Source organism: Anomaloglossus baeobatrachus, chromosome 4 (assembly GCF_048569485.1).
Source record: "Anomaloglossus baeobatrachus isolate aAnoBae1 chromosome 4, aAnoBae1.hap1, whole genome shotgun sequence".
Classification (NCBI taxonomy): domain Eukaryota; kingdom Metazoa; phylum Chordata; class Amphibia; order Anura; family Aromobatidae; genus Anomaloglossus; species Anomaloglossus baeobatrachus.
This window is the reverse complement of record NC_134356.1, coordinates 629,602,339-629,616,589: the sequence shown is the minus strand read 5'-3', so window position 1 is coordinate 629,616,589 and position 14,251 is coordinate 629,602,339. Positions and strand designations below refer to the sequence as shown.

Here is a 14,251-nt window from a genome sequence, read left to right as displayed (position 1 = left end):
CTTGCGGAGCCCCGGACAATAGATGGACTGTTGAATCAACCGAAAGGTCTTGTCTATTCCGAAGTGTCCATTCCTTTTATGGACTTGGGCCACCATCTCACGGGCCAATTGATCAGGCACCACAACTTGTGTGCATTCCTCCAGCATGTGCGACAAGAGAACCTTCCGGTATAGCACTCCTTCTCTCAGAATCAGCCGGTCCCACTGACTGAGCAGCGTAAAGGTCCCGGTAGACAGTCGTGCCCGTATATCGGCGGGAGGCTTCTGCTGCCGCTTCACCTATTGTTTGAGTAGAGCCCATTCAGGGTTCTGGTCCTGGAGCCTGCACCACTCCTGGGGTGGCAAGGCGACCCCCACTGGAGTTCCAGCTTCGCCCACAACGAACTGGTGGTAATCCACCATCTGTTGGGCGAGCTTTACAAAGTCAGGCGTCTCGTCCCCTTCCAATTCTTCATCCCGGTCTCGGTTGAGTAAGGGGTATGACACTCTAGACAGGCTGTCCGCATTTTGATTCTCAGCTCCAGCCCTATATTTGATCTTGTAATTGAACTTGGAGAGCCGAGCCATCCAACGCTGCTCCATGACTCCAAGCTTCGCATTTTCTAAGTGGGCCAACGGGTTGTTATCGGTCAGGACTAGTACTTTAGCCCCCGTGAGGTATCCTGCAAATTTCTCTGCCATAGCCCACGTTAGGGCCAACAGCTCCAGCCGGAACGAGCTATAATTGGTGGGGTTCTTCTCGCCCTCATGTAGGGACCGACTGGCATAGGCTATGACCCGTTCCTTGCCTTCTTGGACCTGTGAAAGTACTGCCCCTAGACCCTGTAGACTGGCATCGGTGTGTAGTTGGAAGGGCAGGTTATAGTCCGCATATGCCAGGATGGGGGGAGACGTTAAGACACCCTTTAGGGCTTGGAAGGACTCTTCCTGGCTGGGTCCCCAGCTGATGGGTCGTCCTCTGGGGCTGTTGGTGGTCCCTCGAAGCAGGTCATGCAAGGGTGCAGCAAGCCGGGCGAAGTTTTTGACGAACCGGCGGTAGTAGCCGGCCAACCCCAGGAAAGCCCTGACCTCCTTGACGTTTGTGGGCTGCGGCCAATCCCGTACGGCGGCTATCTTCTCTGAAGATGGCTGGACACCTTCGGCTGAGATCCGGTGGCCCAGGTAATTGATCTCGGGCTGCAGAAGACGGCACTTGCTGGGTTTCAACTTCAGGCCATGTTCTCTCAACCTACTGAACACACGGCCCAGCTGCTGCAGGTGTTCTTCAAATGTGGCCGAATAGACTACAATGTCGTCCAGGTAGATGAGGGTGAAGTCAAAGTTGAAGTCTCCCAAGCAGCGCTCCATCAGCCGCTGGAATGTCCCCGGCGCGTTGTTCAGACCAATGGGCATCCGGTTGAACTCGTACAGGCCCATTGGTAAGATGAAAGCAGTCTTCTCTCTATCTTTCTCGTGCATGGGTACCTGCCAATATCCGCTGGCCAGATCCAACGAAGAGAAGTATTTTGCTTTCTTCAGGGCTGTCAGAGATTTTTCGATCCTTGGCAAAGGGTATGAGTCCCGGATGGTGCAAGCATTCAAACGGCGGTAGTCCACACAGAATCTCAGGGATCCGTCCTTCTTCTTGACTAACACCACCGGTGCAGCCCAGGGGCTCTGGCTTTCTCGTACCACTCCAGCGTGTAACATGGAATTCAGGAGATTTTTCACTTCTTGGTATTGCTGGGGAGGAATTTGGCGATACCTTTCACGGATAGGAGCAGTCTCACCGGTGGGGATTTCGTGCTTGATCCTGGTGGTGCACCCAAAGTCGGTGTCATGCCGGGCAAAGGACGCCTGATGCTCTTGAAGTAGCTCTTCCACCTGGGATACCTCCCGTTTGGAGTATTGGGATACGTCCAACTGACACTTCTCTCGTAGTTCTCGCCCCGCGTTGGTGTCACCCGCGACAGCGGCCATGGCAGAGACCGTCACTGTCCAATCTCCCTCTGTAGACGGTACAAACTGGAGGGGGCTCATAGGGTTCACCTCTTCGGTTAGAGCGTAGACTCGGGCGAGCTGTGTCCCGGCTTCTAGGTCAACGCTCACGTTAGCCGTGTTGCCCAGCCTGACAGGAATTCTTCCCTTTCTCACTACTGCTAGAGTTCGAGCGACGAGTGGATTCAGCTTCCCTTCCTTCGGGGTGCGCGGCTCAATCAGCACCTCCACGCCTTCAAGCTGTCTCGTGGTGCTAAGGGGTAGTGAGATAACTGTCTCTTTCCCAGCCGGTAAAGTGATCCTAGTATGGCGGGGTACGGTGATCGTAGCCAGCGGCAGTTGTTCTTCTGTCATTCGCTGGAGGTTGCAGGTCCAGATCACTTGGTGAAAGGCACGGCGGGTGGCCCTATGTGCGGTCACTTCTTGCCAGTACTTGGGCACCTTCTTGGTAAACAACACCAGATTCAGGTCTTTCAAGATGTTCATCCCAATAATCATGGGCGTCTCTGATCCAAAGCCTTCCCTGACCACGATTATCCCTCTCTTCCCGAGACCTTGACCACAAATTTCGGTGTTCATCCAGGCAACTCCCGTCACTGGAATGGGTAGATTATTGGCTGCTTTGATCTTGATGGCGGTATCAGGGTCATAGGCAACCCGCGGCTTTAGACACTCTTCGTAGAACTGCTCGGAGATGGTGGATACCTGAGACCCAGTATCCATTAACCCTTGTACGGCGATCCCTTCCAGTAATACTTCCAGGGTGGGGCTATTTGATGCAAGTTTGTTCCGTGGCTGGCTCTGTTTTCCTACACCCCTCTCTTTGGCATCCCCTGCCGAGTGAGCCTCTTTGGCAGGGGCGTCTAGTTTAAAGGCGGCCGCTGTTGTGAGACATGACTTGCTGGTTCTGGTAGATTGGACCGTGGATGAACTTGAAAGTTCTGGGGGCAACGGTTTGCTCTATGGCGGGGGACGCCGCATGTCCAGCATCTTCCCATCGGCCGGCTGGGTTGTTGTCTCGCTTGCCGGCCCGCCTGTTGGTCTAGGGTGAGCTGTAACACCTGTTTCTGCAACTCTGCCACCATCTGCTTCAGTTCTTCCGTGTCGCTGTTCGGAGTCCCGATACCAGATATGGACCTGCAAGCCGCGGTATATGTCTGTGTCTCCACGACAGGTCCCCTTGAACGTTCTATAGCTTCTTGTTTGACCTCAGCGAACGTAAAGGCCGGATTTATCCGGAGTAGATCTTGCAATGAGCGGTTAAGGTACGGGTCTCTCAATCCGGTCACGAACTGATCTCTCAACACCAGGTCACGGGCACCCGTACTAGCTATCTGTTCTTCTTTTCTACAGGCTTGTTCTAGCAGCACTTGAAGGGCATTGGCATATTGAGGAATGTCCTCCGACTCGAGCTGAGTACGCCGGAAGAACATATAGCGCAACGTTCCCGCATATGTGGTCGGCCCATAGGTGTTCTCCAGCACCCGCACCAAGTCATCCAACGTACGCTGGCCCCTAACCGTCTCCAGCCTGACTGTCGTCCACGCTTCCCCCTCTGTTAGCATGGCCATTTCTGCTAAGGTCTTAGGATCAGTGTTATACATTTCCCCCACTATCTTAAGTTGTTCAGTCCATTCAGTTACAGGATAGTTCCGTCCGTCAAACTTTCTCACGTGATTGACAATAGACGGCGGGGGAGCTGTCCGGTTATAAGTTACTACCGGGGGATGATTTTGTTGGTCACACATCCTGCCGACTACGCCACATGAAGCGACCGGTGGTAGGGCCGCGGGTGTGTGTGTATGCTCTATTCCAACAAAATCCCCATACTCAGATTTTACCGGTAGTAACATTTCTTTACTATGAAACATATTTATAACACAGTCAACCGAACTATCTGCGCACATGTGTATAGTGGAGTCTCCCCGGATCTACACTCCTTCTGGGTACGCAGCAAGAAGAAAGGGAAAAAAAACAACAAAGAAATGGCGGCAACTTTCCCTAACTTTCCCTACAATCACGTACCAGTCTATCCCAGAAGAAGATGCCGCTCCCACGTCGCAGGCCTGGAGTCTCACGATGATGGGTCCCGGTGCAGCGCTGAAGGGATGCAGCTCCTCGGTCTTTTCCTTTGATCTTCTCCCGCTGGTAACGGATTCTAGTCAGTCTTTTAGTCCCGGGGCACGCCGAACAGAAGAAGGGAGGTCACAGCCCCTGCACTTGCACTCAGGGTGCGATGCTCTGCAGTCCAGTTAGATCCTTGGTGAAAACAAAGTCCTGCAGACCGGGAATGGCAGAAACCACTTCCACAGGGTGATTTCTCCAAGACTCCGGTGGCAAAAGAGCCCTCTGTTCAGGAAGACCACACGCAGCTCTCCTCTGGCTGAGCTCCGGAGCTGAACAACCTTCCCGCACTTTTTTCTTCCTGGTTCAAACACACAAGCTGCAGTAGGGGATTTCCCACCTCTGTGTTTGCACAGTCTGACACTGCCCCCTTGTGGTCAAGTGCTGAAGCAATATTCAAATCCATTTCTACATTAATGATGCAGTCTGAATTGTTGATCCCATTACATAGTTATGGAGGAAAATTGAGGATGATGTACCGTATTTCTGGGGGCTAAATCTGAGGGACTTATAAACACCTGTTACTGATGAACTTATGTTGGACACTTGAGGCTGATATACTTGAGGGGGGGGGGGGAATATCTGTGCCTGATATACTTTTTGAATCTCATATGCTGCTGAAAAAAATTGAGGGGGCACATACAGGCCTGGTAATATCTATTGAGGGTGAATATGTAATTGAACCACCTAATAGGGACACATGTGGCCTATATATTGATGAGGGTGACACCTGTGGCCAATATATATTTATGGGGCTGATATACATATGGGGGGACATCTGTAGCTTATAGACTTATGGAGTGGATACAGTACACCTGTGGCTGATATACTTATGAAGGGGGAGAACACCTGTGACTGATATACTTATGAAGTGGGGGGACACCTGTGGCTGATATACTTATAAAGGGGGACACCTGTAGCTGATATACTTATGAAGGGGGGGGGGGGGGGGGACCTGTAGCTGATACTTATGAGCGAGACAACTGTGGCCAATATAATATATATTATGGGAGCCAGGAGAAATCTGTGACAGATATACATATGGGGACACTAGTGGTTGAAATACATATGGGGGGATATCTATGGTTGATATACTTATGGGGGGAGACAAGCCATGGGACACACTTGTGGCCAATATATTTATGAAGGGATATCTGTGGTTGATGTAATTATAGAGGGGATAGCTGTGGCTGATATTCTTTTGGGGGAAATGTGTGGCTGAGATCTCCGAATATAAATATACATATGGGGGGGACGACTCCTGTTTCTTACTGTCAGAAACCTTCTAGTAACAGTACAATTGTAAGCTACACATGGGGAGGTGACACTGACGCTCTGAATGGCGCATGCAGATTACTTGATAGGCAAATAAAATCAAAACAAAATAAATCTGCCCACAACCAAAATGGCGCCACATGTACATGGAAGGGCGTCATTATTCAAGCTGCACGTACGGGACGTCCGTTACGTCAGGCTTCTGTAGAGGCGTGTTACGGGTTCCTTGGAGGGACAATTCTAAGCATTGACGTTGTAAATCGGAGACACTGAAGCCACAACATGCCGGATAAAGAAATCGCGTTTGTAAGTTATCAGTGACCGAGGGACGTGTGTAGCGGAGGACACGTGTAACGGGTGTGATTATTCCGGTTGCGGCGCTGTGAGCTACGCGGAATGCTGGGTGCTGTAGTCCGAACTAGGCAGCTTTTCCGTGTTTTAAGTGGACATAGGGGTGCAACGAACTAAAAAGTGATGTGTTCCCCTCTCCACATAGTCTTGACGCTCTACCTCTCTCCATGTAGTGGTGTGTGTGCCCCCCCCCCTGTCCGTGTAGTGGTGTGTGTGTCCCCCCCCACCCTCTGTCCGTGTAGTGGTGTGTGTCCCCCCCACCCTCTGTCCGTGTAGTGGTGTGTGTCCCCCCCACCCTCTGTCCGTGTAGTGGTGTGTGTGTCCCCCCCCACCCTCTGTCCGTGTAGTGGTGTGTGTGTCCCCCCCCACCCTCTGTCCGTGTAGTGGTGTGTGTCCCCCCCACCCTCTGTCCGTGTAGTGGTGTGTGTGTGTGTGTGTGTCCCCCACCCTCTGTCCGTGTAGTGGTGTGTGTGTGTCCCCCACCCTCTGTCCGTGTAGTGGTGTGTGTGTGTCCCCCCCCACCCTCTGTCCGTGTAGTGGTGTGTGTGTGTGTGTGTGTCCCCCCCCACCCTCTGTCCGTGTAGTGGTGTGTGTGTGTGTGTGTCCCCCCCCCACCCTCTGTCCGTGTAGTGGTGTGTGTGTGTGTCCCCCCCCACCCTCTGTCCGTGTAGTGGTGTGTGTGTGTGTGTGTCCCCCCCCACCCTCTGTCCGTGTAGTGGTGTGTGTGTGTGTGTGTCCCCCCCCACCCTCTGTCCGTGTAGTGGTGTGTGTGTGTGTGTGTGTCCCCCCCCACCCTCTGTCCGTGTAGTGGTGTGTGTGTGTGTGTGTGTCCCCCCCCACCCTCTGTCCGTGTAGTGGTGTGTGTGTGTGTGTGTGTGTGTCCCCCCCCACCCTCTGTCCGTGTAGTGGTGTGTGTGTGTGTGTGTGTGTGTGTGTGTCCCCCCCCACCCTCTGTCCGTGTAGTGGTGTGTGTGTGTGTCCCCCCCCCACCCTCTGTCCGTGTAGTGGTGTGTGTGTGTGTGTGTGTCCCCCCCACCCTCTGTCCGTGTAGTGGTGTGTGTGTGTGTGTGTGTGTCCCCCCCACCCTCTGTCCGTGTAGTGGTGTGTGTGTGTGTGTGTGTCCCACCCTCTGTCCGTGTAGTGGTGTGTGTGTGTGTGTGTGTGTCCCACCCTCTGTCCGTGTAGTGGTGTGTGTGTGTGTGTGTGTGTCCCCCACCCTCTGTCCGTGTAGTGGTGTGTGTGTGTGTGTGTGTGTGTCCCCCACCCTCTGTCCGTGTAGTGGTGTGTGTGTGTGTGTGTGTGTCCCCCCCACCCTCTGTCCGTGTAGTGGTGTGTGTGTGTGTCCCCCCCACCCTCTGTCCGTGTAGTGGTGTGTGTGTGTGTCCCCCCCACCCTCTGTCCGTGTAGTGGTGTGTGTGTGTGTGTGTGTCCCCCCCACCCTCTGTCCGTGTAGTGGTGTGTGTGTGTGTGTGTGTGTCCCCCACCCTCTGTCCGTGTAGTGGTGTGTGTGTGTGTGTGTGTCCCCCCCACCCTCTGTCCGTGTAGTGGTGTGTGTGTCCCCCCCCACCCTCTGTCCGTGTAGTGGTGTGTGTGTGTGTGTGTCCCCCCCACCCTCTGTCCGTGTAGTGGTGTGTGTGTGTGTGTGTGTGCCCCCCCCCCCACCCTCTGTCCGTGTAGTGGTGTGTGTGTGTGTGTGTCCCCCCCACCCTCTGTCCGTGTAGTGGTGTGTGTGTGTGTGTGTGTGTGTGTGTGTCCCCCCCCACCCTCTGTCCGTGTAGTGGTGTGTGTGTGTGTCCCCCCCCACCCTCTGTCCGTGTAGTGGTGTGTGTGTGTGTGTGTGTGTCCCCCCACCCTCTGTCCGTGTAGTGGTGTGTGTGTGTGTGTGTGTGTCCCCCCACCCTCTGTCCGTGTAGTGGTGTGTGTGTGTGTGTGTGTGTGTCCCCCCCCACCCTCTGTCCGTGTAGTGGTGTGTGTGTGTGTGTGTGTCCCCCCCACCCTCTGTCCGTGTAGTGGTGTGTGTGTGTGTGTGTGTCCCCCCCACCCTCTGTCCGTGTAGTGGTGTGTGTGTGTGTGTGTCCCCCCCACCCTCTGTCCGTGTAGGTGTGTGTGTGTGTGTGTCCCCCCCCACACTTTTCTTTGCGTATTGATGTCCCCGCCCCCTCTCTCTGGCATAGTGGTGTGTGTGTGTGTCCCCTCCCCCTTTTCTTCGCGTATTGGTGTCCCCCGCCCCCTCTCTCTGCATAGTGGTGTGTGTCCGTCCCCCCCCCCTCTTTCTGCGTAGTGGTGTGTGTATGTGCCCCCCTCCTCTCTGCGTAGTGGTGTGTGTATGTGCCCCCCTCCTCTCTGCGTAGTAGGGTGGGTGTGTGTGTGTGTGTGTGTCCCCCTCTCTGCGTAGTGGGGTGTGTGTGTGTCCCCCTCTCTGCGTAGTGGGGTGTGTGTGTGTCCCCCTCTCTGCGTAGTGGGGTGTGTGTGTGTGTCCCTCTCTGCGTAGTGGGGTGTGTGTGTGTGTCCCTCTCTGCGTAGTGGGGTGTGTGTGTGTGTCCCTCTCTGCGTAGTGGGGTGTGTGTGTGTCCCCCTCTCTGCGTAGTGGGGTGTGTGTCCCCCTCTCTGCGTAGTGGGGTGTGTGTGTGCCCCCCTCTCTGCGTAGTGGGGTGTGTGTGTGTCCCCCTCTCTGCGTAGTGGGGTGTGTGTGTGCCCCCCTCTCTGCGTAGTGGGGTGTGTGTGTGCCCCCCTCTCTGCGTAGTGGGGTGTGTGTGTGCCCCCCTCTCTGCGTAGTGGGGTGTGTGTGTGCCCCCCTCTCTGCGTAGTGGGGTGTGTGTGTGCCCCCCTCTCTGCGTAGTGGGGTGTGTGTGTGTGCCCCCCTCTCTGCGTAGTGGGGTGTGTGTGTGTGCCCCCCTCTCTGCGTAGTGGGGTGTGTGTGTGTGCCCCCCTCTCTGCGTAGTGGGGTGTGTGTGTGTGCCCCCCTCTCTGCGTAGTGGGGTGTGTGTGTGTGCCCCCCTCTCTGCGTAGTGGGGTGTGTGTGTGTGCCCCCCTCTCTGCGTAGTGGGGTGTGTGTGTGTGTGTGTGTGTCCCCCTCTCTGCGTAGTGGGGTGGGTGTGTGTGTCTGTGTCTCCCCCTCTCTGCGTAGTGGTGTGTGTCCCCCCCCCCTCTTTCTCCGTGTATAGGTGTGTGTGTCCCCCCCCCCCTCTTTCTCCACGTAGTGGTGTGTGTGTGCCCCCCTCCTCTCTGCGTAGTGGTGTGTGTGTGCCCCCCTCCTCTCTGCGTAGTGGTGTGTGTGTGCCCCCCTCCTCTCTGCGTAGTGGTGTGTGTGTGCCCCCCTCCTCTCTGCGTAGTGGTGTGTGTGTGCCCCCCTCCTCTCTGCGTAGTGGTGTGTGTGTGTCTCCCCCTCTCTGCGTAGTGGTGTGTGTGTGTGTCTCCCCCTCTCTGCGTAGTGGTGTGTGCCCCCCCCCTCTTTCTCCGTGTATAGGTGTGTGTGTTCCCCCCCCCCTCTTTCTCCACGTAGTGATGTGTGTGTGCCCCCCTCCTCTCTGCGTAGTGGTGTGTGTGTGTCTCCCCCTCTCTGCGTAGTGGTGCGTGTGTGTGTCTCCCCCTCTCTGCGTAGTGGTGTGTGCCCCCCCCCCTCTTTCTCCGTGTATAGGTGTGTGTGTTCCCCCCCCCCTCTTTCTCCACGTAGTGATGTGTGTGTGCCCCCCTCCTCTCTGCGTAGTGGTGTGTGTGCTCCTCGCTGCGTAGTGTGTGTGTGTGCCCCCCTCCTCTCTGCATAGTGGTGTGTGTGCTCCTCGCTGCGTAGTGTGTGTGTGTGTGTGTGTGTGTGTGTGTGTGTGTGTGTGTGTGTGTGTGTGTGTCCCTCCGTGTAGTGGTGCGTTTTCCCCCAGCTCTGCATCTGAGCACATCTATAATAGGAGAAAAAAGGAGATCAGGCCACAATGTACATGTAAAAAATATTAGTTTTATTAGATAAAAACCGCATAGGTCAATAAGTACAAAAATCACACGTAATGGGAACAAGTCAAGCAAAAAAATGTGGGAATGTAGGGAAGATGGAGAAAAAGTGTGGGCAAAGTAATGCCACACAACCTGCCCAAGTACAACACAATTGAATGTATATGAGGCCGTCACATTACAATGTTATGCGGCTAAGTGCCCCCGTGACAAGGTGACAGCCCCACGGAGAGAAGACATACATGCACCAACGTATTATATATCAATATCAAGTTTGAAGGCAAGTGTCAAAATATCCCCTCTCCATGAAGGTACACCATGGCAAGGATAGCACCACGCCACGTGACCACCCAGGCTGGGATCACAGGAGAAAACCGTGTCTCAACATAAGTATGTACGATAGGTAAATCCCAGCATGGGTGGCCCAGCGTGCAGAAAGGCAGGGCAAGTAGACGATACCTGTGTGGTGTAGCAGGGCAGGTTGTAGAGGCAGGAAGCCTCCTTGACAGCTGTTTCGCCTATGGCTTTATCAAAATAGGCGAAACAGCTGTCAAGGAGGCTTCCTGCCTCTACAACCTGCCCTGCTACACCACACAGGTATCGTCTACTTGCCCTGCCTTTCTGCACGCTGGGCCACCCATGCTGGGATTTACCTATCGTACATACTTATGTTGAGACACGGTTTTCTCCTGTGATCCCAGCCTGGGTGGTCACGTGGCGTGGTGCTATCCTTGCCATGGTGTACCTTCATGGAGAGGGGATATTTTGACACTTGCCTTCAAACTTGATATTGATATATAATACGTTGGTGCATGTATGTCTTCTCTCCGTGGGGCTGTCACCTTGTCACGGGGGCACTTAGCCGCATAACATTGTAATGTGACGGCCTCATATACATTCAATTGTGTTGTACTTGGGCAGGTTGTGTGGCATTACTTTGCCCACACTTTTTCTCCATCTTCCCTACATTCCCACATTTTTTTGCTTGACTTGTTCCCATTACGTGTGATTTTTGTACTTATTGACCTATGCGGTTTTTATCTAATAAAACTAATATTTTTTACATGTACATTGTGGCCTGATCTCCTTTTTTCTCCTATTATGCATGTTCTCTGGAGTAGGTTCTTACCCTAGGGGGTCCCTATTAGTGGCCTCCTCGGTGTTTATAAGTATTATGGCGAAATTGTCATATCTAATCTGAGCACATCTGTCTGGCACAGGGAGCAGCGGATTGTTGGGGTTGTGGGTGTTGCGCCCCCGCCGATCAGACATTGATGACCTGTCCTTAGGATTGACTATATCAGTATTGAAGTCTGAGACAACACCTTTTAAGGGATTCTGTTACCTTTTGCGTTTTATTTATTTTTTTGCTGTTAATCTGGATGTAGAGGTGACATTAGCCGTACCTGTCTGCCTACTGGATGAGGGGTTGTTTTGGGAAAAATCCTCTTCTTATCTTGTATCTTCCAGGCTATGGGGCGTGCGCTGCCTGGAAGATAAGCCACCTCCGGTCTTCATTATACAGGACTCTTCTCCTCAGTGTCCCGGTGACGTCAGGAAAGCCTGCACATTCTGTCTGTCTGCCATCTCTCCCCTGCACTATGAAGCAGCAGTGACTCCCTGGTGCCTGTGCACAGCAAGAATGAAACCTGCGCCCACAGATGGGTGGAACAGTGCAGGGAGAGACGGCAGCAGAATGTGCAGGGACGGGATTTCTGGTTGCGCACCTCATATTGATGGCACACTGAAGAGGAGGAGGAATCCTGTATAATGAAGACCGGAGGTGGCTTATGTTCTGGGCAGTGCATACTCCATAGCCTGGAAGACATGAGGATTTTTGCAAAATGACCCATCATTCAGGAGGCGTTGAGGTATGGCTAATTTCACCTCTATGCCCATAGTAATAACTTAAAAAAGGCAAAAGGGTGACAGATTCCCTTTAAGAGGCTTGGTAACTTCCTGTGAGGCTTGGCACCCGGACACTTCATGGGCTGGTGCTGCTTTATTCTTCAGTATCTAGGACATTTGTGTTCATTTTGACACATGTCCTCCAAAATATGTCATCACTTTAAGATTGCTGGGGGTCTCGCCTATGTAACCACCTAGATGACAGGATGGTAATTGACTGCAGCATCTAAGGGTGTAAACATCCATGATCGGAGATGACACTACAGCCGGGCTACTGCAAGGAACGCAAACCCATTCAAGCACAATGACCTACGGGTATGCGCCTTTGTGTGGGGGAGGGGGGTTGCTTACAGTCGCGGCAAGTGATGGCATAACCTGGGTACGGGTTATGCACCCATAGTGGAGAACAAATAGTCATACGTTGTCAGGTCCGAGCCCCTGGTCGTTTGCCTCCCGTCACCCTATTGTTATATACCCCTCTGGGGTGGTAGAGGATGGGAATCCGACTTCTGATGGCAGCCGCTGACTATCGCTCTGTACAGGAAGAAGATGACTTGCAGTTTGAGGAGGAGATCCTGCGCAACCCCTATTCTGTCAAGTGCTGGATGCGATATATTGAATCCAAGCTGTCCGCCCCGGCCCATACCCTCAACCTGATCTACGAAAGGGCACTGAAGGAACTGCCAGGGAGGTAAGTGTCACCCCCATCCCATGTGTGAGCTTGTGGGCAAATGAGAAGTATTTTATTCTTTCCACATATCATTTATCTACCATTGTGTCCCCCAGCTACAAGTTGTGGTACGCCTACCTGAAGCAGCGCAGGAAGCAGGTGAAGAGGAGGTGCATCACCGATCCGGCCTTCGAGGAGGTGAATAATTGCCATGAGCGAGCCCTGGTCTTCATGCACAAGGTACAGATGTTATATTGGAGCTGCCGCCATGTTCATCCTTCCTCTGCTGGTGACTGATCTTCTCTATAATGTGATATCTCTACCCTGATCAGATGCCGCGCATATGGCTGGATTACTGCCAGTCCCTCATGGACCAGTGTAAGATTACCCGCACGAGGAGGACATTTGACCGAGCTCTACGTGCTCTTCCCATTACCCAGCACCATCGTATCTGGCCCCTTTACTTACGCTTTGTCCGTTCACACTCCCTACCGGAGACCGCGGTCCGGGTCTACAGGAGATACTTGAAGGTAGGTGTATCACAACTATAATCCGGTGCTCTTAGGGTATGTGCCCATGATCAGGACTCGCTGCGTCCAGGAAGTGGTGGGTCTTGACCTGCGGGGCCGCGAGTCTCCTCAGGAGACAGCAGCTGCTCTTGCACATGATCTGGGCTTGGGCAGTTGCGATCTCTCATCTGTTCTCCCTGTGGAGGATGCTTGCAACTCCGCAGCACACAATTGACATGCCAGGGCTCTGAAAGCCGCATCGCAGGGCAGTTTATGCGGCGGGCAGCACATACACAGTGGCCATGAGCTTTCTAGAAATCCCATCCACTGTTCTTGTATTGTACATGACAGCATTCTGGACGCAGTTCAAGCACGCTGCATCCAAAGCGGTGTGAACACTGATCGTGGGCACGCACCTTACACTCTAGATATCGTTTGTGACGGCCGCCCATTCTTCTGCTGAGCGTGTGCGCTGAATGGCTGCGACTGTAAGTCCCTACTGGTGGCTCATTCCACTGAAAAGAGGAGGATTGATCTCAAGTGAGGAGGTCTCGGGGCACGGCAGGCCGGTCCTGCCAACATCACCAAGTTCAGCTGACCATAATCTATTGCGTATAACAACCTCACAGCTACAGGTTCATGGCAAATATTGTTATCCAGTATCAAAATACTCCATGCATCAGATCTGTCCAGAGGCGAGAACCAGGAGACCCCCGACATGTCCCCAGTATAACGACGACACGTTTTCTCTTTCTTGTGACAGCTGTCTCCCGAAAATGCAGAGGAGTACATCGAGTACCTGCGCTCCGTGGACCGATTGGATGAAGCTGCGTCCAGATTGGCAACTATTGTAAACCAAGACGACTTTGTGTCAAAGGAAGGAAAGTCAAATTATCAGGTGTGTGTCGAGAAGGGCACAAGATGGCACCTTTTTTTTTTTTTTTTTTTTTTTTTTTTTTTTTTTTTTTTAGATGGATGCACCTGATTGTAGCAAGTCCAGCATCTCGCTTAGAGGCACTGCCAGCTATTCTCCATTCTCACTAATGCAGGGGGCTTCGACTTTAACATGCCCTCAACGAATGCACTTAAGGGTTGTCTGAGTGATTTATTCATTTATTATGCTATATATATATATATATACTATATATATACTAGCTGTACTACCCGGCTTCGCCCGGGTTAATAACTGCTGTTACCAAAAAGAATGCATTAACAAAAATGTATTCTGCACACACACACCACAAAACAAATGGATATAAATGTAATTATAATGTCTGTCTCCCCCTCTGTATCTCTCTCTCTCTCTCTCTCTCTCTGTCTCTCTTTCGCCGTCTGTCTCAATCTCTTTCCCTGTCTGTCTCTTTCCCTCTTTCCCTGTCTCTCTTTCCCTGTCTCTTTCCCTCTGTCTCTTTCCCTGTGTCTGTCTCTCTCTTTACCTGTCTTTGTCTGTCTCTTTCCATGTCTGTCTCTTTCCCTCTCTTTCCCTGTCTTTCTT

General features: G+C 52.9%; 1 protein-coding gene across 1 annotated transcript in view; it reads left to right on the top strand.

Annotated features, from left to right (window-relative positions):
• The first annotated feature begins 5,575 nt into the window (after positions 1–5,575).
• XAB2 (XPA binding protein 2) overlaps positions 5,576–14,251 on the top strand; it is a 113,193-nt gene continuing 104,517 nt past the window's right edge. The window contains exons 1-5 of the mRNA XM_075346366.1: positions 5,576–5,682; positions 12,120–12,268; positions 12,364–12,487; positions 12,580–12,777; positions 13,520–13,654. Coding sequence (XP_075202481.1) covers positions 5,659–5,682; positions 12,120–12,268; positions 12,364–12,487; positions 12,580–12,777; positions 13,520–13,654 — 630 coding nt within the window. The 5' untranslated portion in view covers positions 5,576–5,658. The remainder of the gene's footprint in view (positions 5,683–12,119; positions 12,269–12,363; positions 12,488–12,579; positions 12,778–13,519; positions 13,655–14,251) is intronic.